This window comes from Drosophila miranda, chromosome 3 (assembly GCF_003369915.1).
Source record: "Drosophila miranda strain MSH22 chromosome 3, D.miranda_PacBio2.1, whole genome shotgun sequence".
NCBI classification, from domain to species: domain Eukaryota; kingdom Metazoa; phylum Arthropoda; class Insecta; order Diptera; family Drosophilidae; genus Drosophila; species Drosophila miranda.
The window spans coordinates 7,279,926-7,304,976 of NC_046676.1; the positions used below are offsets into that span (position 1 = coordinate 7,279,926).

The 25,051-nt window shown below is 51.1% G+C and overlaps 1 protein-coding gene across 42 annotated transcripts in view; it reads left to right on the forward strand.

Moving 5' to 3' along the window:
* Positions 1–25,051, forward strand: part of LOC108158501 (dystonin) — an 86,249-nt gene that overhangs the window by 41,736 nt on the left and 19,462 nt on the right. For 14 of the 42 annotated variants that reach the window (XR_001775252.2, XM_017290829.2, XM_017290831.2 and 11 more), the window contains 10 exons: positions 2,344–2,623; positions 2,686–3,599; positions 3,664–4,032; positions 4,277–5,195; positions 5,446–6,076; positions 6,244–6,379; positions 7,454–7,537; positions 8,217–8,438; positions 13,435–13,565; positions 13,631–23,969. Coding sequence is in view for 41 of the 42 variants with exons in the window: in XM_017290829.2 (XP_017146318.1) it covers positions 2,344–2,623; positions 2,686–3,599; positions 3,664–4,032; positions 4,277–5,195; positions 5,446–6,076; positions 6,244–6,379; positions 7,454–7,537; positions 8,217–8,438; positions 13,435–13,565; positions 13,631–23,969 (14,025 nt within the window). In the remaining variant the exon portion in view is untranslated. The other 28 variants (XM_017290845.2, XM_017290850.2, XM_017290846.2 and 25 more) reach the window with 11 other exon arrangements.

Here is a 25,051-nt window from a genome sequence, read left to right on the forward strand (position 1 = left end):
AGACACTTTAAGCCCAGGCATCAGCCGCAGGTATTTTTTTTTCGTTTTTTGTTTTTGTTTTTTGAATAATCACATAAAAACCTCGCAGATCGTTTATAGTTTGCCCATGTGTGAGTGTATCAAATGTTGCAATTAGCATTTTTGGCCATATACATACATGTGTGTGCGTGTGTGTGCTGCTCTGGTCTGGTCACGGTGGTGCGCAGGCGTAGACAGGCGCAACGACAACCTCCAACCTCCAGTCTCCAGTCTCCAGTCTCGGTTTCCAAATGCAAAGCAAACATTTCGTTCCCCGGGTGGGCGAACGTTTTGGACATGACAACTGTCTTATTGATCTTGAGCCATATACATAGTAGATTAATCAAGAGATTTCAGCTGGAAAAGTATTCATTAATTGAGGGGTAATAAGAATATTCTACACAGCTTATGGGAAATACCCTAAAGAATGTAATGCCATAAATAAGCAGTCATATCTGCACGTCCTTGCTCCCAAATGGTGCTTTTTGGACTGCTTTACAGGAATGGTCCTATATCGGACATTGATTTAGATTGAAAACTAGAGAAACACTTGTCCACTGGTTACCCTGGTCATTATAGGACACGCAAGTTGTTTGCTGTGATTATTGGATGCCAAATATTTGCGAGAGCTTTCGTTCATTTCCTGTTTCGATCGTTTTGCTCGTTTCGAGCCTAGAGTGAATGCTTTCTGTTCCATTGCCATAATGTTTCCCCATGCAAATTAGGCTTGCGTTTGCGTGTCTTGGAAGCTCATGAATCCGCTGCCCATCATGATTCAGCAGCGCACATGAACTTGTAGTTATGGATAAAATGGGATGGGACGGGATGGAATGGGATTTTTTGCACAGTAGAAACAGCAAATAGCGCCCAGAGCAAGACTGACAGACAGTTGAGATAATTATGTGTACGTACAACACAATAAATAATTCGCAACAACAATGGGATGGAGCCCCTTCGCCCGTTCCCCCCCTGCTCGGAGCACTTCAGTTCACTCTACTTGGCGCTCGCTGTGGGGTTTCTGCCAATGTCTAGGGCAATGCCGATGGCAGGCGGGGCGCCGGTGAGCAATAGAACAAGACATCCGGTGCCGGGTTTTGGGCTTTGGGCTTTGGTTGGTTTCGGCTTTGGCTTAATTAAACGCAAATTGCGGACCGGCAACTCAATTGTCTGCGAGCACGAAACGAACCAAAGAAAAAGAATAACAATTATTTTTAAATCACGCACAAAAATAGCAAAAAGAAACGCAAATTGAACGCATAACGAAACGAATTGTAACGAACCCCAAACGAAACAAAGTGAAAACGAAACGATAACAGCATCGATAGCAACGATAGCTGCAACAATCGCGGCAAAATGCACTCCAGCTCGCAATCGACGCTTAAGCGCACACAGCAGCTGGTGCGGCAAACGAATGGGGGCCGAGGCGACATCCTTAGCAGCGGCAGCGAAGTGGTCCACTCCTCCCGCGGTCCGCCCATCACCACCAACATCGATGACTCCAGTCTGCGCTACCGCCACGAAACGAAACGGGAACGCACCGTCGAGGCTGTGATCACGGACTATCCGGGAGTGTCGCCTCTGGGCAGCGTGCCCCACGAGCGCACCAACTTTGAGCGTACGGTGACCTTCCAGGATGCAGCCGGAAATGGCAGGCGCACCTCCGAGAGTCGGGCCCTTGTGCCCTCAGGTGGAAACATCTCTGCGGCAGCCAGCAGCGGTAGCTACCAGCAGGTGACGCGCAACAAGCGCATCTCCACCGAAGTGCTGGGCTCCAGCGTGGAGAGTACCAAGACATCGCAACGGGCGCCCAATGGCCATCGACGCGTGACCACGCACATTGTCCGCAAGGTGACCACGCTGAGTCGTGCCGAGGAGAACGCCCAGCCCGCTGAGGATCTGTTGCCGCCCGCAAAAATGATACGCAGCTCGGAGCTGGAGTATCGACGGGCTCTGCCCGCCCCATTGGCCATTGAGTCGTCGTCCACGCAGCGCAGAGAGGTAACGAGTGCCTTGGGGGGTGTACATAAATCGATCCATATATCGATATCCATGCTGGAAGAGAGCTAGAACACGAGGGCAGCTTAGCCGCAGCTGCTAGCCGAAAGCGAACGAAAGAATGGCACAGCCTTCGGCTGATGTCGTGTTTATATATCTACATATGTATATATCATTTATTTTTAAACGGATCCAAACGGATCAAATATGCTAAAAATATCGCATAATATCCAAAGGACCTTACCCAGTTTTGCTCTGATTTCTCTCATTAATTTGATTTCCTTTTCGATGATTCCCTCACTAACGATTTATGGGCGCATTCCTCGACAGATCTCCGATATTGTTGTGGGCAAGGAGGACAACGTATCCGCCCGTGAGGCTTTGCTGCGATGGGCGCGCCGCTCTACGGCTCGATATCCGGGCGTGCGTGTAAACGATTTCACTTCATCGTGGCGGGATGGACTGGCCTTCTCGGCTCTGGTGCACCGCAACCGACCGGACTTGCTTGACTGGCGAAAGGCAAGGAACGATCGGCCACGTGACCGCCTAGAGACGGCCTTCCACATTGTGGAGAAGGAGTATGGAGTCACCCGTCTATTGGATCCCGAGGGTAAGCCGCAATAGATGGTGTTATCTTTGATGCTGTAGCTAAGCCCCAACTATCTTTCCCAGATGTGGACACCAACGAGCCGGATGAGAAGTCTCTGATCACGTACATATCGTCGCTGTACGATGTGTTCCCGGAGCCTCCATCGATCCATCCGTTGTTCGATATGGAGTCACAACGTCGCGTGCACGAGTACCGCGACTTGGCTCAGCAGTTCATCTACTGGTGCCGTGAGAAGACCGCCTATCTGCAGGAGCGCTCCTTCCCGCCCACGCTCATCGAGATGAAGCGACTGCTGAGCGATCTGCAGCGCTTCCGCAGCGAGGAGGTGAGCGCCCGCAAGCGCGAAAAGTCAAAGCTCATTCAGATCTACAAGGAGCTGGAACGGTACTTTGAGACGGTGGGCGAGGTCGATGTGGAGGCCGAACTGCGGCCGGATGCCATCGAGAAGGCTTGGTATCGCATGAATACTGCCTTGCAGGACCGCGAGGTCATACTGCAGCAGGAGATCGAGCGCTTGGAGCGGCTGCAGCGCCTCGCAGACAAGGTGCAGCGCGAGATCAAGCATGTGGACCAGAAGCTAGCAGATCTGGAGACCCGGATCGTAGAAGAAGGTCGCCGCATCGAGCGGCTGCATCCCGTTGATGCCAAGAGCATTGTGGAATCCCTTGAGACGGAGATCCGGCATCTGGAGGAGCCCATACAAGACATGAACCAGGACTGCCACGTGCTCAACGAGGGCCGCTATCCCCACGTGAGCGAGCTGCATAAGAAGGTCAACAAACTGCACCAACGCTGGGCTCAACTGCGCACCAATTTCCACACGAACCTGGTACAGAAGCTGTCCGGTTTGAAGTATCCCGTCCACGAGACGACCGTCACGCGTCAAACGCGCATGGTTGTCGAGTCCCGTCAGATCGACACGAATCCCCATTTCCGTGATCTGCAGGAGCACATCGAATGGTGCCAGAACAAGCTGGTGAGTAGACAACTTCTTGTGGCATAATCTGACAGTCTTACAAGCTCCTACTCTTTATCCATAGAAACAACTGCTGGCCGCTGACTATGGCAGCGATCTGCCATCGGTCAAGGAGGAACTGGATCGTCAGCAGCACGAGCACAAGATCATCGATCAATTCCACTCGAAAATACTCAACGACGAGCGCCAGCAGACAAAGTTCACCGGCGACGAGCTCAATCTTTACCAGCAGCGGCTCAATCAGCTGCAAAAGGTCTACGCGGAGCTGCTGAGCACCTCGACGAAGCGCCTGTCCGATCTGGACTCGCTGCAGCACTTCCTGGGCCAGGCCTCGGCAGAGCTCCAGTGGCTCAACGAGAAGGAACAGGTGGAGATCACGCGCGACTGGGCGGACAAACAACTCGATCTGCCCTCCGTGCACAGATACTATGAGGTAAGTGGCGGGGCTAGGACTCCTCAGAGTTCACCTTAGAGCTAGTTTCATATGAGTGTTGTGCTTCTATTTTGTTTCTGCAAGCGTGCATTTGGTAATGGCGACGAGGTAAGATCACAATTGGTTTAAAAATTCAATGAAATTACATGAAATTCATCCGAAAAGCAACTCCAACCAAGTGCACTTCTGTTTCGACCCTATTTTATTCCATTACTCACCAGACACTGATTGTTTTTTCATCCAGAACCTTATGTCCGAACTGGAGAAGCGTGAGATGCACTTTGCCACCATCTTGGACCGAGGGGAGGCCCTGCTCAATCAGCAGCATCCGGCCTCCAAGTGCGTGGAGGCCCATCTGACGGCCCTGCAACAGCAGTGGGCCTGGCTGCTGCAGCTGACTCTCTGCCTGGAGGTGCACCTGAAGCATGCCACCGAGTACCATCAGTTCTTTGGCGAGATCAAGGACGCCGAACAGTGGCTGGCCAAGCGCGACGAGATACTCAACAGCAAGTTCTCGCAGTCCGACTTCGGCCTGGATCAGGGTGAGACGCTGCTGCGAGGCATGCAGGACCTGCGCGAGGAGCTGAACAGTTTCGGCGAAACAGTGGCCACACTGCAGCGTCGCGCCCAGACAATTGTGCCGCTGAACAAGCGCCGCCAGCCGGTGAACCGACAGGGACCCGTGCAGGCCATCTGCGCCTACAAGCAGCAAGGACAGCTGCAGATCGAAAAGGGCGAGACGGTGACCCTACTGGACAACTCGGGGCGTGTCAAGTGGCGCGTGAGGACGGCCAAGGGCCAGGAGGGTTCGATACCCGGTGCCTGTCTGCTTCTGCCGCCGCCCGACCAGGAGGCCATCGATGCAGCCGAGCGACTGAAGCGTCTTTTCGATCGCTCCGTGGCCCTGTGGCAGAAGAAGCATCTGCGTCTGCGCCAGAACATGATATTCGCCACCATTCGCGTAGTGAAGGGCTGGGACTTTGACCAGTTCCTGGCCATGGGCCCCGAACAGCGCACGGCCATCAGGCGTGCCCTAAACGACGATGCGGACAAATTGCTCAGCGAGGGCGATCCCAATGACCCGCAGCTACGACGCCTGCGACGTGAAATGGACGAGGTCAATCGATTGTTCGATGAGTTCGAGAAGCGTGCTCGCGCCGAAGGTGAGTGTGGGCGACAGCCATTCAATTGCTGGCGTTTGCCAGCTGTCCAGCTGGCTGGCACAGTAGTTAATTGATGAAAGCTAATTGAATTGAATGCCCTGCCCGCTAGAGGCCTGAGGCTGAGACTCGTCTTAGTCTTGTTTAGTCTAGTCAGCCATGAAGAAGCTGTTCGCGAGTGCCAAAACGAGGGGTATTCCTCCTGGGAGTCCGCCCAAAATGGAAACTAATGTATTTCCCTATCTATTTGCAGAGGAAAGCAAGCAGGCCAGCCGCATCTTCACCGAGGAGTGCATTGCCATCAAGGGCAAGCTGGAGGATATGGCTCGGGAGCTGGATCAGATAATACTCGCTCCCTTGCCGCGCGATCTGGACTCTCTGGAGCATGTGCTCGAGATCCATGGCGACTATGAGCGCAGGTTGCATTTGCTCGAGCCGGAGCTGAAGCATCTGCAGGAGACATTCCGCACGATTGCCTTGAAGACGCCCGTGCTGAAGAAGTCGCTGGACAATCTGATGGAGCTCTGGAAGGAGCTGAACACGCAGAGCGGCCTGCACAAGGATCGATTGAAGCTGTTGGAGGCCTCGTTGGCCGGACTCGAGGACAACGAACATGTCATTTCCGAGCTGGAGAACGAGCTGGCCAAGCACCATGATCTGCCCTCTACGGCCGAGGGCCTGCAGCAGGTGTTCAAGCAATTGACCCACATGCAGGACATCATTACCCAGCAGCAGCCGCAGATGGACAAGATGAACGATGCTGCCGATCAGCTGGGACGCATGGGTGTGCCCACCAAGGTGCTGGGCGATCTGAAGCGTCTGCATTCGAACGTGGAGCGTCTGAACACGCGCTGGAGTGCGGTCTGCAATCAGCTGGGCGAGAGGTAGGTAGCGCCAGTGCCAGTGCCAGTGCCAGTCCCAGTCCCATTCCCAGTCCCAGGCCACCTGCAAGCGAGAGAGCGATCGTCTCCGCTTCATTTGTGCTCAGGGATGGATGTGGGACCTGTTTCTAACATCTAACACCATCGATTGTTCGCACTCCCTTTTACAGAATGCGCTCATGCGAGACGGCCATTGGGCTGATGAAGAATCTCCAATCGAGCGTGCAAGTCGAGGAATCATGGGTGGATGGCACCACAGAGCGTCTGTCCGCCATGCCCACGGCCACTTCGGCCTACGAACTAGACGTGAGTACACATACCCGATCCATGCCCCGTGATCAATGCAATTATCATTTTGGATAGTATTCATATCTGATGAGAGATCGAGAGATCCTTAGATCCCCCTGTACAGTTTAAACAGTTAGTAGCTGGATTAGCCCTGTGCTGATCCCTGATTCTGCCTCGGGGCAACACAAAGTATATATATATATAGATATATGTAGCTGTAAATGGAATTCGTAGTGCCACTCCCGAACCCTGTCCAAAAGTAGATTTGCTATCAATTGTTGCTCCCTCTTGGGGGGCTGAAACCCGTTGGTGTTGGACACGATACAGTATTCTAAATGTAAAAGTATTCTTGTTTTGTATTTGTACTCCCATTTCCATTTACACTTGTCCACTTGTTTAACGATCTCCTCAAGTGTCCCTTGTCCGTACTCCGTATCTCTTGCAGTAGTTCTTTTGTCTAATCCAACAGCAGGTGACAGCAGTCTCTGCCACCCACACAAGTATACACCCTGCTCCCCCACACACGCACATTCGAACATTTGTACATATACAAGAACAGATCAAATCCAAATGTGGCCAAACTCTGGCCACCACCTCCTACACACGACAACAACCAGTGCCATATACGTGGCGACCGACCCCTCCACACTCTGTAAATTGATACCAAATTTGTGTTGGTAGTTTTTTGGAATTATACTACTTTTTATTCGTGTGTCTGTATATTTCTGTCTGTAGTTTGTCTGCCCTATACCCGTAAGCTGCACCTATACATACCTATACCTATATCTATACCTATACCTGTACCTATATCGATGCCATATCTACATAAATATATATCACCCACTATTATATCGTATTTGTAGTTGAAAACTAATTGTATATGTATTTTTGTCTAATTTTTTATGTATTTTCACAAAAAAAAAAAATATTTCACACAACCAATCCAAAAATATTATCACACACTATAAACCAAAACAAAAACAAAACACACAATGAATGATCAACCAACTGAAATATCCTGAAACAAATACCAAACATTTGTTGTCCAAACAAAACAAAAAAAAAAAAACCCCCCTCGAACCCCATATATAGAAACTGCTTGGAGCTGCAATCGAACGAAAACCAAAAATCGAAAACGTCAACGTGGCTGGAGGACGCCTGATACGCGAAGCTAAGGTAAAAATTTGTATGCCTGTCCTGTGTGTGTGATCTGACTTATCGTAATCCAGTATCGGCTGCCCAGGATGGCAGATCTCTGGGACTTGGACGTGGGATAGATCTGCGAGTATATCCACCAGAGATCTGTCTATCGATTGGGTTGCGATAGGTCAGTATTTTGTGGCAGAGCGCCAACTCTTTGGTATGATTGTGAATCGAGTGATTGTGAATGTTTCGAACGACAAAAACAATACTCTTAGCCGTCCCCTCTCTCTATCAACTGTCCTTTTTCCTATATATTTAATGCTTTTTAAACACTTTGAGCCTCCGACCAGGCTCAAATTTTAGTTCTTTTGTGGGTAGAAGGTGCGTCAATAACACTTGGGAAACAACAGAAAACAACAGATATTGACCAACAAACAACAAACCAAACAAACATTCAAACTTACCAAACAAAACAATTAAAAAGCAATTTTTATTACAAAAAGTAATGTCGTATTGATTAATCAATAAAATAAAAAGCACTAAATATATCCACCCTCAATCCCCTTGAAAACAACAACAACAACAACAGCAACAAAACCAATTGTTTAACACACAAACATTACTAACATTTAACCGATAATTAACCAAACAACCCAACAACCAACCAACCATCCAATCAACCATCGGATCGGATCGGGAATGCCACCGATAGATCTACGACAGTAAATGCCTACGCTTTGTGGATTGGCTGCTGGAGGCACGTCCATCGTTCTCGCCGCCACGTCGTGACCTGCGGCCGGCGGACAGCGATCCGGGTGCCACACAGTATTACAGCCAGCGTTTGGACAATCTCAATACGAAATACGACAGGTTGCTGGAACAACTGTCGCAGCGGCTGAAGACCGCCATCGAAGTCAACGGCAGCGATGGTCTGGTGAGTAGTTGTAGCCCCACCCCCTTTCCCCACTCAATCGATGGATATTTGCGGATCGGATTGGATGGAGTGGAGTGGACTGACGTCAGAGTCTATTTGTACTTGGGCAAAGGCCAGGCCTAGACCTGTCAGAGTCATAATTCCAGGTTCAAGTTCAGCAAATCTTGTTTCGCTCTCGCTTTTGTTTCAAATGCAAAAACGACCCCCGTCTCTCAGTTTTCTCCAATATGTTTCTGTATCTGTAGCTGTATCTGCTTCAACTATTATTAAATTAACCTTCAGAACGGGAGAGACACAATAATGACATCACATCGAGTCACATCGAATTGTCCAAACATTCCGTCAATGAGCCACCGCACCACCGAGTGTCAAATGCTTGAAATGTTGCCGCCATAAATCACGGCTTGATTAATTTATAAAAATTTTAAACTATTTTTTGTTCTCCTGTTCGTGACTGTTGTTTGTCTGCTCTGCTGATGCGAGCGAATTGATGCAGTAATTTGTAAAAAGTTTGGGATATAAAAATAAATATTGCATCAGGAGTAGCTCCATGAAACCATGAAAATAGCCATTGTCATGTGGCTGGCCAATTAGGCAAATGGGAGACAGATTTCAAATTAAGAATGACGCCGCTGAATTCTATAAATATTAATGAGTCTGCGGTTCCTATATAGCCGATACCCGATAGCCATACCTATAGCCAAAACTCAATGCCAGTGGCACGTCATCAACGTCTTTGTCGCCATAGCGATTCGATCTGTCAACTCTTGACAACGGGTTTGGCCTGAACGTTCCAAGAGATTCTCAATTAAAGATCGACTTAGGCAGCTATTTTGACCATAAGTTTGGTAACTGGTTTTCGGGGGAGAATGTTTTCGCAAGCTGCTCAAATATTTGCCTGGGATCGATTTCTGATGATCTTACAATGTAAATATGGCTTCAATCAACTCTTACTTGTACTTAGATAGAAGAAAGCGATTTCCATGGCCGCTGTCTCTCGTTCAGTGTGCGCCCCCTGGCGGAGTGAGCGAGACATAATAGCCGGATGGTAATTCGATGGTGAAAAGAAAGTTAGATGTAACGAAATCAGTTAGAATACTTGCGTGCCCACCGCTGATGTAGATATAACTGCCATTTATCTTTCTTTTCTGATCTGTGATTAATTTTTTTAAGTGATTCAATATGTGCCAAATGGTAGCTTGGGAATCTTCGGCAGACTTTCAGAGGCGTTGCCTTCGTACCGAGGCCAGATTTTAGGAGTGACATCATTGTGTACCTCTATGACTGACTCCATTACCAACATTGCCTTCGGCTTTCGACTTTCGGCTTAACTTGATATGCATAGCATGGGCGGGCTGCTGGCTTAACTAGAGTGAATGAATATATTTGTGTATATACTCGTATGTCGTATGTTACGTTTTTTTTTTTTCTATTTGAAGGTTAGATGGTTGTCAAACTGGTTTGGCGCTTCTCTTTGAAATAATATCTCAAAGAATTTTGTTCTTTTGACTTCCGTATGTTGTTTTCGACTTTAAATTGGAGCCCAACACCGGCCCTCTCCCTCTCCCTGGCCCCTCTCTATACGCTTAACCCTTGCCAGAGAAAGATAAACCCCGAACCCCTGTTTTGTAAACGACTTGTTTATCATTTTGGCGCAACAGCTGAGAAATCCTAGCCGGCATTTGTAAGCTCTCTCTGTCTCTCTCTCAACTGTCGCGCACTCTGGCGCTCTCTGGCTGTGCTCCCACCAAAAGCTCGCTCTCCACTCGCCATGCGATGGGCCTCAGCCCCACTGTGCTCTAGCAGCCCCATTCAGTTTTGAAAGCGACGTGGTTGTGTAACGACGCAACGCTTCTTCGTGAGTCGTGTGTGTGTGTGTGCGGCAAACGGCAAACGAAACCCCGACAAAGGGGCACAGAACAACCTCAAAGGTTGCCCGGCCGGATAGTTGCAAGGCGTATAATCGTACTGTGAAAATTGAATTGCAAAACAAGCGTGTAATTATGTGCGAAAAGAATAAATAAGAGAAAGGCCGGACATTGCTCATACGCCGCATGGGCCACATGATGTCACATACTACGGCCGTATAGAAAGTGTGTCTGTGGCCGTGTCCGTGCCGCTTCTTCAATTGAACGCGAATCGCGTCGCATGGCCCGCTTTTATTTTGTTAATAGAAATTTAAATTTACTGCCGCCAACCCACGTACTCATTTCGAACCAAAAGAGTTCTACATTGCGTATAAAGTGGCCCAAAATGAAGTCACGTCACTCTCTGTAGAACTCGAATAGAAACTCAGAACCGAACCGAACAGAACAGAACAGAACAGACCGAAACACTCTCGAAAGTGTGAAAATGAAAATAAAAGAAATACATTATTAATATAGCCTTGAGCATGTCGCAAGAGAGGGAATGTTGATTTTTGTTTTGTATTTGGCGTTAATGAAAATACAAAAGACCCTAAAAAAAGAAAAATACACAACAAATTACACACACACACAAGGAAATAGCAATAATAAGAGTTGATGCCATGACTCGCGTGCGATTTTTGGATCGTTAAAAATTGCATAAAGCACTAAATTCCGACCATTACCAGCTGTTGCTAAAATTAAAGACAAGCCAAAAATGTGAAATTATCAGAAATACTATTTAGTGAAAAATAGTATGTATGAATTATTGCTTCCTATCAACGCCTGAGATCGACTGTGTCAGGGCTGCGGCGTTAATCTTATCTATGGAGGTGCAGTCCATCAGACAGGGGAAAGAGCGATCGTTTCCATGTTATGGTTTACCTGGAAATACAAAACACTGGCATATTGGAGTGGAGTGCTATGCCGATACCCGATTTTTCTCTGTTTGATTTCATTGGCCTCTTCCTGCACTTTTCCTTCCTTCCATCTTTTATCGATTTAACGCGGCTGTGGCCATAGCTGTTTCGGCTGTCGTCGTTTGTTTTATTCCTCAATATATATTTTTAGCGGCATTCTAACATATTTCAGTGCCCAATAAATTAGAAATGAAAGGGAGCGTTCGTTCTGTTGGGTCTTTGTCCCCACTAGACGGGGCCAGGCGCCTATTTTCGTTTTTTGTGCTCTTTTTTGTTTGTTGTAGTGGCAGAGGCGAGGTCTCATTGCAGGCAGATGGCTGCATGCTGCAAAGCTCTCTCTCTCTCTCTCTCTGTCTATGCCTCTGGTTCTCGTAAGCTCTCCCTTGGTTGAACGCCGGCACAACGTGGCGTATTAGTCATGTTATCAGTGTCAAGCGCATCCCCGACTCTCTGCATTCGATTTGGGCCAAGTAGCTTCTTAATCTACTTATGAAAAACGCTCTCAACATCTCTGATTATTATTTTGTTTCACTTTTTGCGGTTTGTTGTGCGGGCGCTCGACAAAAACTTGTTTCATTTCAAATCAAATAATCGCCTCTGATGACATCATTGTGCTCGTACTCGTATATTTACTATGTGTGTGTCTCGGTGTGTGTGCGTGTTTTTGTTAATTATAATTTATTTGTTGCTTTTTGACCAACTCTAGGGCAACCTTGTGGGCTGGCAGCGGGAGCAGCAGCCGCATACTCGTATTTTTCGAATCAAGATGCAAATCGAGAACATTGATCACTCTACCAAGAGGCAAGTAGTATCCCCTCCTTTCAAAATGACTTCATCTGGCAATTGATTCCGAGAATAAGTGACGTCAGTGCAATCCTAAATGAAGTTACGACTCTCGGGCCATATGTCAGACATTGAATCACAGAGCAGAGTGTCTATAGAATGGAACATAAAGATAAAAAGATAAAGATGTGCTGTGGATACTCCACACAACACAAAAGAACTCTTTCCCTGGGTAATCACCCGTTTATAATTCAGATTCATATACAAAAATATGTGTGCACTCTTTCAGTATTTACAGAACGAGCACTCGAGTACTCGGGCACCCTGACCTTGCCCTGCCATGCCCTGCCCTCTTCTTCCAGCAAAACCGCACCATCTCAGAATATTAAAAAAAAACATACATACAAAGTGCATCTCGTCTGTTCGACTAGAAAAACATTATACATGTCGTGTGAATGACGAGGCTCTTGGTACTAGGGTCTCTCCGATTAGGGGTTGCCTTTTTGTTCCACAAACATATGCCCACCGCTGGCTCCATAGCGTCATTTCTATTTTCATAAAGGCTTTAGGTTTCGGCTTTGTGTTTTTTTGTTGTGTACTGTGTTTTTTGTCTGCTTTGGTCGGGGCTGATATTAGTGCTTAAATATGTGTGCATGTGCTTTTGGGGGGTGCGAAGGAGAAGTAGGAAGTGCCAAATCCGGCAAATGGATGAAGGGAATCCAACAAATATCAAGCCTGATGGTGCCTCTGAACTTGGTTTTTAAAGCGGAAGACTCGGCTGCTGCCCCAAACAAAGCACAAACGCAACTCTTAGGTTTGCTTTATCGCCTGGCACTTATCTGACAGGCCGTATCATATCAACAAGAGCGAAAAAAAGGCATTAACGCATGCCATAAACAAACAACATTCCCAGTTTGCGACTCTCGACAGGCAGACTTCAAAAGTGAACGCGCTGTGCCCCCGACACTCGTATCGTATCGTATCGTAAATCGTATAAAGTAAATCTCTAATTGTTTCTGTCACCAAATTCAATCTCGTGCAGAGCATTCAAGAAGCCCCAAACTTGCCCAATCAAGTGGCTGACTATGACTTTGTCGAACTGAATCGATCGAAAAGCAAAGCCCTAGACATGCCCCAGCATAGATCGGGTCGCAAGGCGACCAAAGCCCAAAGCAAAAGCCAAACCCAAACCAAAACTACAACTGTCAAAGTGGCAGAGGAAAGTGACTACGACTTTGCGTTCGAGTTTCAGGTAATGCTCTCCATCCACCCATTCCCGCTCCGAACTCCGCCCAAGCTCCGCAAAAGCTTCCAACGATTCCATTTTTGACCCCGTCCCTGCTTTCCTATAAGTAATCCTAACCCAAATTCATTTCGTTTGCGGTCTAGCAATACGCTGAGAGTCTACAGAAACCGCTCAAGACCTTTAGGGTTGACTTCAGTGCGGGCAGCGTGCCAACTGGCGATGGCCATGCTGCACGCCCGGAGGATCTCTACACGACCACCTACAGCACCACACAGTGAGTAAATCTATCCGCTAAAGGAAACCAATCCCTGCTAATTGCTCTCCCTGTCTCCGACTCAGATTCAGCTCAACGAAGACAACGAAAAGCTCCTCGAAGAGCATCTACAGCAGCGACAACTTGGATGCCGCTAGTCAGGAGTTGGCGAATGCCTCCCCAATTGGAACGCAGATCCAGTTCAATGAGATCCGTACGCTGAAGCGTTCCCAGCAGTTCCCAGGCGGCAACTCCGTGTTGGATATTGCCGGTATACGCGACCCCCGCACGGGCCGTATTCTAACCATTGGGGAGGCCATTCAGCTGCGGATCCTGGATGTGCGCACCGGCGAGATGCTGGTGGGCGATCGTAGGATAACCCTGGAACAGGCCGCCGAACAGGGACTGATCGATTCGCAGCTGGCCAGGCAGCTGCTTCAGCCTGGAGCAGGACGCGATCCCAGCGGAAGGGAGCTGTCGCTGCTCGAGGTGATACAGCGCGAGATCAGCGAGGCTGAGTCCGGCTACGAGACGGCCGAGAAGCGCATCAAGGTAAACAGCGTAGTAACGACGGAGGCGGCGGGATCGCCCGAGAATCCCCGTAATATTGCCGACGCCATTTCCGCGGGGAGTGTGGACACCAAGACAGGCCTGTACCGGGTCAAGTCGGGGCAGACCATCAGCCTGGCGGAGGCCTACGAGCGCGGCTACCTCATCCGGCACGAGTCGGTGACAATCAAGTCGAATGCGCTCTGCCTCAGCGATGCCATTGCCCACGGGCTGGTCGATGCCGCCGGCTGGATAGCGGACCGCAACTCCGGCGACAAGTTCCGGCTGGACTCGGCCATTGCCAATCAGCTAATCGATGCGAGCGTGCGCGAAGTGGTGGACGCGAAGCGGGACGTCAAGATCACACTACAGGAAGCCCTGCAGTCGGGCGTGCTGAACGCGAAGACGGGTCGGTACGTGAACGAGGTGACCAAGGAGAAGCTCACCTTCTCCGAGGCGCGCAGCCGGCAGCTGATCGTGAAACCGTACACGCTGAAGGACATCTGCGACCTGAACCTGCTCGACCGGCAGACAGGTAAGATAACGAGTCCGATGCGCCGCGAAAAACTAAGCATCATGCAGGCCATCGAGGTCGGTGTGCTCGACGGGAATCAACTGAAGTGCATCACCAAGCGAAAGGGTGAGCTGGTCACACTGCAGGAGGCCATCGCGGATGGCATTGTCCTGCCCGCGGAGGTCAAGTACCGCGACTTTATGACCGGCGAGCTCATCGCCATTCCCGATGCCGTGGAACGCGGCCTAATCAGCTCGGTGGCCCAGCGTTCGATATTTGATATAGACGGGTTCAAGGACCTGCGCAGCAACGACTATGTTAGCTTTAATGTGGCCCTCTCGCGCGATTTGCTGCGGCGCAAGAGCACGGGCTTTGCCTTAGAGACAGCAGGTAGGGAGAAGGACAAGGAAAGCCTGGGCGTGCCACTCGAGGTGGCCGTAGGTGAGGGTCTCGTCCGTCAGGAGGTCTACGAGATGTTCAATCGTGGGATTGGCGTACACAACGCCAGCGGCCAGGAGCTGAGCGTCTTTGATCTGGTCTATCACAATCTGATCGACCCGAAGACGGGCTACCTGTTGGACCCAAAGACGGGGGACGGGGTGGAGACAGTGCCTTTGGACACCGCCATCGAGCGGAAGTTCATTACCCCCGAGGGGGCTCTCCTGCTGAGCAGTCTGCTCAACATAACTCTGACCACGGAGACGGTGACGCGGACAATCAATCGGTATGTGACGATTCGGGCGGGTTCCCAGGAGCCAGGAGTCGGAGTAGCCGTAGGCGAAAGTGTGCTGCTAACTTTCACGGAGGCAGTGCGCCAGGGCTTCATCGACGAGGACAGACAGCTGTTCAAGGACCCCAAGACAGGGAATATCTACTCGGTGCAGCAGGCCCTCAACTTCGGCCTGCTGGTGCCCGACAGCAATCAGACAGTGCCGGAGATAACGAACCGCAAGAAGACCAAGTCTACCATCACCATTGTCACCAAACAGATCCTGCCCGAGGCAGAGCCCATCAAGCTGAACACCCAGCAAACGCACACCAAGTACGTGGAGAAATCCGTGGAAATACCCATCTCCCAAGAGCTGGTGAGCAGCAGCAGCCACATGCAGCAGGAGCAGAACGTAACGGAGCGACAGATAATGGAGCTGCCGCCTGGAGGATGGCGCCTCAAGGATGCCATCGAGCAGCGGCTGTTCAATCCCGATACTGGTGTGTTCCATGTCCAGGGCACCGATCGCCTGGTCAGCTTTGAGGAGTGCATCGACAAGCAGATCATCAACAATCTGTCGGTCTCTGTGCTGGATCCCAGCATACCCAGCGACAAGCTCTCTGTGAAGTCCGCCTTCGAGCGGAAGATCCTGGACAGTTATGGAAACTACACGAACAGTCGGCAGCAGGTCCTTGGCATGCGCAGTGCCATAGACGAGGGCAAGATCATATTGGAGACGGTTCCTGCCACGCGCGGATCGAATCAAAAGACGATCCTGCGCATAACGAGGGTCAACAACATGCCGGATGTGCTGGAGGTGTCCACTCCTCTGAAGGATGCTCCTCCCAAGTTTCTGGAGGTCAAAACCTGCCAGCGGGAGCTGGCCTCCCCCGAGCCCTTGCAAATTGCTCCTGGGGCCATCTACGATCCATCCACAGCTCTGGTGATCTTCACACAGACCGGGGAGACGGAGAACATCTTTGATGCGGCCCGTTTGGGGCTGGTCGATGAGCAGCTGATCAGGATTGTCGATCCCACCACCAGGCAGGAGATTTCTGTAACCGAGGCGATTGCACGCTCCATCTACGATCCGCGTACGGCCACTATACTCAATGCAGAAGGCCAACCCGTGGATTTGATAACCGCCACCAGGCTGGGACTCCTCAGCGTGGTCGGTGCCCCACTGGTGGCCGCCGAGGGAGCCCTGCGAACCGTGCGCTTTGTCACAGATCCGCGCACGGGCGAGCAGATACCCGTGGAGGTGGCCTACGAGCGGGGTATTGTCTCAAGGGATCAACGCTCCTTTGACAGCCAACCATCGCCAGTGCACGAGGAGAAGGACAAAGTGGTAGTGCTGCAGAAAATGCGCAAGATCATACTCAAGCCGAGGGATGCCATGCGCAAGAACATCATTGACGAGGAGACGTGCCGTATAATCGAGGACACCAAGAACTTTACCAGCCCACAGGGGGAGGTAGTCAACATCAGCGAGGCCCTAAACACAGGTCTGATCGATGGCCGACGTGGCCAAATCATCGATCCGCAGAGCAACCGAGTGCTGAATCTCCGACAAGCTGTTGAACAGAAGATCATCGACCCGGAGCAGACCAATCACATACTTATGCCGCTGGCTAAGAGCCTGTCCGTGCCCAGGCTGGCCTCGCAGGGTCTCATCGATTCGAAAAATCAGACGATTGTGCACCCGGAGAGCGGCTATCCCCTCAGCATACAAGAGGCGATTGTCTGCGAAGTGCTGGACCCACAATCGAGACTGCAAAAGCCCGAAAAGTGCACCCTGGAGGAGGCCATCGAGAAGGGTATAATAAACGCGGATGAGTCCACATTCAGCTACAAGAACAAGCGCCTGAACCTAACCGAAGCCATCGAAGCGAAGCTCTTCGATGCCGGCTACGATCAGCAGAAGTGGAGGGTGGAAATCCCGCCCGTGGGCATGATATTCCCCGTGGCCGTGGAACGGAGTCTAGTGGAGCCCACAAAGGGTGTGGTGCTGTTCCCTGTGGCCGGGGTGAATCCAGTGCCCCTCAAGAAAGCTATCGAGGAGAACTATATCATGTCCATACCATACGCACCGAAGCCACAAGCTATCGAAGTGGTGGCTGCCCTGGAGCGAGGCCTCATCGATGTGGCAGGCCACACGATGACTGTGCCCGCCACTGGGGAGCGTCTGTCCCTGCGCCAGGCACTGGAAAACGGTGAACTCGTGGTGAAGCATCTCTCCGACTTTGTCGTCACCCAGCGGCCCATTGCGAAGACCGAGATCATGGAGACAGTGCGAGCCGTGCACACGGTTACCACCAAGACCATTGAACTGATGCAGGGCTATGTACTCGTCTCGAACAACGAGGTGCAGAACGTGAACACGGGCGAGTTGTGCAGCCTGGAGGAGGCCAAGGAGCAGGGCATCCTGCGCGAGGAGTTAACAACACGCGAGACACAGGCAGCCGTAGGCGAGGACACCAGCAGCAGCAGCGGAGACCAGCGGACGGTGGAGGTCGTGGAGGAGCGCACACAGACCGTTGTCGTCGGCTCCGACAGTCACAAGCAAGAGATGCAAGTGGTCAGTACCACAAAGTCCACAAAAGAAGTGCCAGCACCCCAGACAAACACAAAGGAACCATCCAAAACCCTGCAGAATGTCAAGGATGCCGCCAAGCTTGGTGCCCTGGGAGTTATTGCAGCCCCCGTCCTTGCGGGAGGCGCCATTGTAAGCGGCGTTAAGAGTCTCATCAAATCTGTGAAGTCTCCCGCGGAGGATGCCAAAAATTCCAATAAAGATAAGCCAGAACAACCTCAAGACAGCTTCATTGAACAGGAGCGAAAGCAGCCCCAGCCAGTGCCAAGTGACGTAGATAAACTTCTGAATGAAACGGAGACATTTATCAGTACCACAACTGCCAATTTCATAGCCAATGAGCAGCAGCAGCAGCAGCAGCAGCAGCAGCAGCATGAGCAGAAGCCAAAGGAGCTGCCCCAAGTGGAGGTTCCTTCATCCGATTCTGCTGTCGAAACCACAAGCACACTGACTACTACAACCGTCACAACCATAACTACCTCAAAGACCGCCACGGAAACCACCAGTGAACCGGAGACAGCTGTGGTGGAAGAAGTGGAGACTGTCCAGAAGGAGGAGGAACCAGTGACGGACAAAGCAAAGAGTTTGGAAGAGCCAAAGGCAGAGGAGTTTATCAAAGTAACTGAAACGGTCACCACAGTAACAACAAAGGACTCTGATCCAGAAACAAAGGACGCAATTCCCGAGAAATTGACTGAGAAGCCACAGCCAGTAGCCGAGACAGATCAAAAGAAAGCCACTCCAGAATTTACACAGAAAGAACCAACTCCAGAGGGTAACCAAAAAGAAACAACTCCCGAGCCAGAGAAGAAGCAACCAACTCCCGAGCCAGAGAAGAAGCAACCAACTCCCGAACCTACAAAGGAACCTAGTCCACAGCCATCTGAAAAGCCAGAGCCCAAACCGAGGACCGCTGCAAAAGAAGTGCTACCCGATCTCGAGCCTCCTTTCACAGCTCCTTTGGCTCCCTTCGCAGAACCGCGCACTGAAGTTGAGACGAAGGTAACCGAAAGCATAACTGAAATTCAGGAGCAGCCCATTTCAAGCTCCCAAACTGTGACGACCACTGTTACGACCACAGTAAGAACAGTCGAAGAGCAACCAACAATTGAGAAAGAAGTGACTGTGGAGCGAGAAAAGATTGTGGAAGCACAAGAGGTAGAGCCATCCGTCCCAGAGACAACTAAAGTAGATAAACCCAATGAAATTGTGGAAGAATCTGCTGTGATTGTCCCTGAACAACCAAGCAGCGTAGTGGTGGAAGAAAGAGTTGTAACTGTTGAAGAGCCAACGATCACGGAATCCACAGTAACCACGACAACGATTACCACAACAACAACAACCAGCGAGGAACAGCAGGAGCCATTGCCGAAGGAGGAGATTGTCGTCGTAACAGAAACTGTCAAAGAGAAGCCTGTGGAAGAGGTACTCCTAAACACAACCGAAACCGTGACCACGAACATTATCTCAACCGGTGAAGAGAACAAACCTCAAAAGCCGGGAGATCTAGAGCAAATTGTTCAGCTTCCGACGGCTACGGATAAGCATCAAACAGTTGTCGATTTCATTGAGAGCGAAAAGAAGCCAGTTAGCGGCAGCAATATCCTTCAGAATGTTAAGGATGCAGCCAAATTGGGAGCTCTGGCCATTGTGGGCGCACCTGTGCTGGCTGGAAAGGCATTGGTCGATGCACTGACCACAGAATCCACCCAATCCCGATCAGGGAAGGAACCCCTGGCCACAGAACCCCAGGAGATCGAGAGTTTGAGCAGCACCACAACCACAGTGACTACAGTGACAACCACTTCCACTTTGACTTCGACGGAGAGTACTCCCTATGATGAGTCCCGCGATGTTGTAGAAGAACCATCAACTCAATCATCAGCGGAGACAAGCCTTAAACGGGATGTGCCCAAGACACTGGCCATTGGGGATGCCATTTCCCAGAAATTAATCAGTCCCGACGAGTGCCAGGTGATCGTGGACGGGGAGCAGCAAACGGAGACAGTGGCCACGCTGCTGCGGGAAGAGCAGCTGAGTCCGCTGGACGAGGTGCAGATCATTGATGAGAAACTGATTGTGCTGCAGCAAATATCCTACCTCGTGGACGTGGACACCGAACTGACGGCCGAAAGGCTGAGTGAACTGAACATTTACGATCCCGAGAATCAGTACTTCATCGATCCCTTAACGGGCCAGAAGATATCCTTCCAGAGTCTGGTGTTTGACATGAACATCTTCAATCCCGAGTGCATATTGGTAAAGAACTTCAGCACGGGGAAGTATGAGACTTTGACGGCGGCTCTGGAGCGGCCACTGCTGGACAGGCACACTGGCCACATGGTCGACCCGAAGACAGGAAAGAAGATCCCCTTCTTCGAGTGCATTGCCCGCCAGTGGATCATCCGCTCAAATCCCGAGGAGCAGCGGCCCGCGGGCATCGAGAACGTGGCAATTGACACGGAGACGGGCCAGGTGGTGCTGGACGATGGTCGGGCTTGCTCCATTGTTGAGGCCATCAACAGTGGCAAGCTGGACATCCAGTCGATATCGGTGCGCGACCCAGTTAGCGGCGAGGTAATCCCCCTGCGTATGGCAATCGAGTTGGGGGTGGTCGACATGCAGTCGGGCACGGTGATAGACATCCAGACCCTCAAGGAGATCCCCATGGAGGAGGCCTTCCAGCTGGGCTTCCTTGTGCCCGGCGCACGAAAGCCCATCTCCTTGGAAGCGGCCGTCCGCAAGGGTCTGTACGACCCGGAGACGGGCAAGCTCTTCGACTCGGAGAGTCAGAACCAGGTAGATGTGCAAAAATCCATCGAAATAGGTTTGGTAGATCCAAAGATCTCTCTGATCGTGGACACAGTCACCCAGAAGGAGCTGAAGCTGGACTGTGCCATAGAGGATGATCTAGTGCTGCCGGCCACCGGTCAGATCAAGGACAACAAGAACAACACGCTCGTGCCCTTCGACCTGGGCCTCGAACAGCATCTGCTCAAGACAGACAACGTGACGTGGAGCCTGCCGGAAGTGCTGCAGCGGGAATACTACACGCCTAGCACCGGCAAGGTGCTGAATCCCGTCACTGGCGAGGAGATACTCCTGCAGCAGGCCATTGAGATGGGCTTTGTGGAGCTGGAGACGACGCTGGTCAAGGATGCCGAGCATGACCGGATAGTGGCGGGCAGGGAGGCAGCCAGGGTGGGGCTACTGGACACGGTGCGCGGCACCCTCAGCTCCCCTCACATGAGCCTCGACGAGGCCTTCGTCAAGGGCTATCTGATCAGCACCAAGAAGCCGCTGTCGCTTGTCGATTGCCTGCTGCGTGGTCTCTACGATCCTTTGACAGCCACCTTCACAATCGACGACGACAACAAGCAGGTGGACCTCAAGTCCGCCATTGCCCAGAAGCTCATCAATCCCGATGAGCTGGTGCTGCTCGATCCCAAGACCGAGTCGATTATTTCGATAACCGAGGCCATAGCCAAGGGCTATCTGGATCCCATTGGAGGCTATGTGATCAATCCGTATGCCTCCACCAAGCTGTCACTCCACGAAGCCCTCGAGAATCGCATCCTCATTCCGGCCAAGCGCAAGCGCAGCCTCCCCGACGCCGTCTACCGAGGTCTCTACGACCCGAAGACGGGCCAGTTCAGCAACACCATCACGAGGGAGAAGCTCACAACCGAACGTGCCATTCGTAGGGGTATACTCGATCCCGATTCGACGGTCGTCAACGTCGCCGGACAGATCATTCCCTTTGGATTGGCCGCTGAGCGGGGGATCGTGGATAGCCAGCAGGGCACCGTGAGGGATACCGAGGACAATGCCATCGACTTCAAGGAGGCCTTCGATAGGGGTGTCCTGGTGGAGGCCAAGAAGCCGCTGCGTCTCATTGAGGCCGTCGTGAAGAATGTCTATGACGAGGTGGACGGCCACTTTGTGGACCCGAAGTCCGGCGAAAAACTGAACTTTGCCGAGGCCCTCGACACCAATCTGCTGGACGAGCACAGTGTCCAGATCAGAGACTTCAAGACCGGTCTGTACAAGCAGCTCAACCTGACGCATGCCAAGGATGCGGGCATCATCGATGCTAAGAACGCCAAGCTGCTGTACAACAACCAGACCATGACCCTCAAGCACGCCTTCGACATTGGCATTCTGATGGACGTAAATGCCCCCATCAGTCTACAGCGGGCCATACACCAGGGACTCTTCGACGACAAAACAGGCAAGCTGAGCGATCCCCGCAGTGGTCGTCAGATCACGCTGCTCGAGAGCATGCGCAGTTTTGTTATCAATCCCCATCTGCCGTGCTACTTTGACGAACAGACAGAGCAGCTGTACAGCCTGAGCGAGACCTGCCGGATGGGCATCATAAACCGCAGGGAGGGGGTCTTTAGGGAGCCGGAAAGCAATAATTTTGTGCCTCTGGGGGAGGCTCTCAGCCTGGGCCTGATCGTGGACATTGAGAACGCCGGCTTTGGGCTGTACGAACTGCTGTCCATGGGCTTCTACGACGTGGCCACCCGTAAGGTTCGGCATCCGGTAACCGGGCGCAAACTGAACCTGAACGAGGCCTGCGTGGAGGATGTGGTCAGCCTGTCATCCAGCCTGGTCAAGAACCACGCGACCGGCAAGTATCTGCGGTTGGCCAATGCCATCAAGGAGCAGCTGATCGACGACTCGAGGGGTTGCTATAATCTCGGCAGCTCCGAAGAGCTCGATTTGCAGACAGCTCGGGCACGGGGGCTCATCGTTTCTAACCGTCGTCTGCTGAGCCTCGAGCTAGTGCTCCGCCAGCAGCTGTATCGCCCCGAAACGGGGAAATTCTGCGATCCCACAACGGGGGAATATCTCGACCTCATCGAGGCCATCCATGCTGGGTTTATAGATCCCGCGAGCACTGTGTTCAAAAACCAGCTCACCGGCAAAGAGCTACCTCTAACCGAAGCCATCGAAAACGGGGACATCGATGTGTCCAAGGGTCGGGTTTTTGACCCCAAATCGAAGTCCGCCTACAACTACGATGTGGCATTCGCGCGCGGTATACTCGTGACCATTGTTCGTCCCCTCACCGACCGCAGTGAGGTTGTCCGTCGTCAGGACAGCGTCGAACTATTGGGCCAGACGCCCGTGAGCGTTGTTATCAGCAAGCCGCGCGAAATGTCTCTCGAGGAGGCCATTCGGTACAATATAATCGATCCCAAGACTGCGCTCGTCCGCGATTTTGATAGCTTTAAATTCCTGCCGTACGCGGTGGCCCAGGAGCGCGGTCTCGTCGACACCACCAAGCGAACGCTCGTCGATCCCAAGGCCCTCTACTTTGCCTTCGATCCCACGTTGATCGTGTATGTACGCGAGCCGGTCACCTTTGACCAGGCGGCCGAGTCCAAGAGCCTGGATTTGGCAACCGGAATGCTGAGCTATGTGCCAGCCGGAGGATCTACCACCAGTAGCAGCAACAGCGATGACAGCGCAAACGATTCACTGACTGTCATCGAGACGCCCAGGGTATACACGCTCAAGGAGGCCGCCAGTGCGGGTATTGTGGATCCCGATTCGGCCCTGGTCAAGGATCTGGCCAAGGCGAAGCTAGTGCGCCTGCCAGAGGCCTTCCGCAAGGGCCTCATGGATGCCAACAAGGCCAATGTGCTGAATACACAGACCTCCAAGCTGTGCACCCTGCAGGAGGCCTACGAGAGCGGCTTGATCTGCACACCCAAGCGGTCGTTCGGTCTGCTAGAGGCCATCACCTTCAACCTGTACAATCCCACGAACGGCTGCCTGGTCGATCCCTTCCAAATGCATCCCGACATCATTCGACGCAAGAAATTCACGCTGGCCGAGGCCATTGCCTCGGGTCTGGTGGATCCCTCCTCGACAGTGGTGCGAGATCCCAGCTCTGGGGTCATCCTGCCACTGGCGGCTGCCATTAGCAGCGGCCTGATCGATGCCACCGCGGGCCGCCTGACCATCAGCGATGCCCAAGAGCCCAAGCAGAACATCGATCTGGTCAGGGCTGCCGAGAAGGGTCTGCTGCTGCCAGCTGAACAGAGGGTAAGTCCAAGTCCAGTCAATCGTATGATTTTCCAATCAATTTCCCATCACAATCCGATCTATCGAGATCCCGGAAATTACAGAACCAGCAAAATTCACTCTAAATCTAAATCTAAAGCTTTGTTCGTGGCATGTTTTTTTTGGTATACTTTACGAATACAAACTGTATTGATTTTATTAAGATACATATATTTTGATCAGCGCGCTGTCTCTATCTAAATCTATACCTCATCAGACTAACCCACAGAGATGTGAGAAAGCTTCTTTCAACTGAACATTCGAACAGTTTCTTTGTTGTGCAAATCATATTTATTATTATATATTATTTTGCAAATCTCTTATATTGCAGCGCATGGCATTCAGTTTTATGTTCTATACTCGATACTCGATACTCGTACATATATCGTATTTTTCGCTGAGCTGTGCTCTCACGCCTTAAGCAGCCACAGGTCACAGAATAAAATGTCAGCAGATCACATACCATCCACAGATCAGATACATCCATAAATCGTACTTTTGGGCGAAAGAAATGCGTCGTCTCATACTCCTCCAAACATAAATGACGTCGGCAATAAGACAACATACTCAATCAATCAATCAATCAATATTCAATACTCTCTCTATATATATATATACTGCTCTATTCTATCAACTTGTCTATAACACTAGCATTCAACTTTCTTCACTCAAACTCTCGCACACAAATCCATCCCGTACCCATAGCCATAGCCATAACCATATCCATACCATATCCATAGACAATGTAATAATAAGATGAGTAACGACGAAGATTAAAAGTTCTGCAAGCAAAGACTATAAAATACCAAGATATTGCATTAACGACAAATGCCATTTCAATTTTCGTTCGACGCTTTGTGCGCCACGCCAAAAACTTTGTATTTCGTTATTGGATTCTTGGGATCGACTGAGCGCGGTGAGAGACCCGCCATGCAACATCTTGGTTATTGTATGGTCTTTGCTAGAATGCAGCTCTAGAATGGAAAGAGCTATTCGGCATCTTTTTATTAAAATGTGTTTGCCCATTGCCATACTCTCGTCTTTTTCTATATTCTATGCTCTAC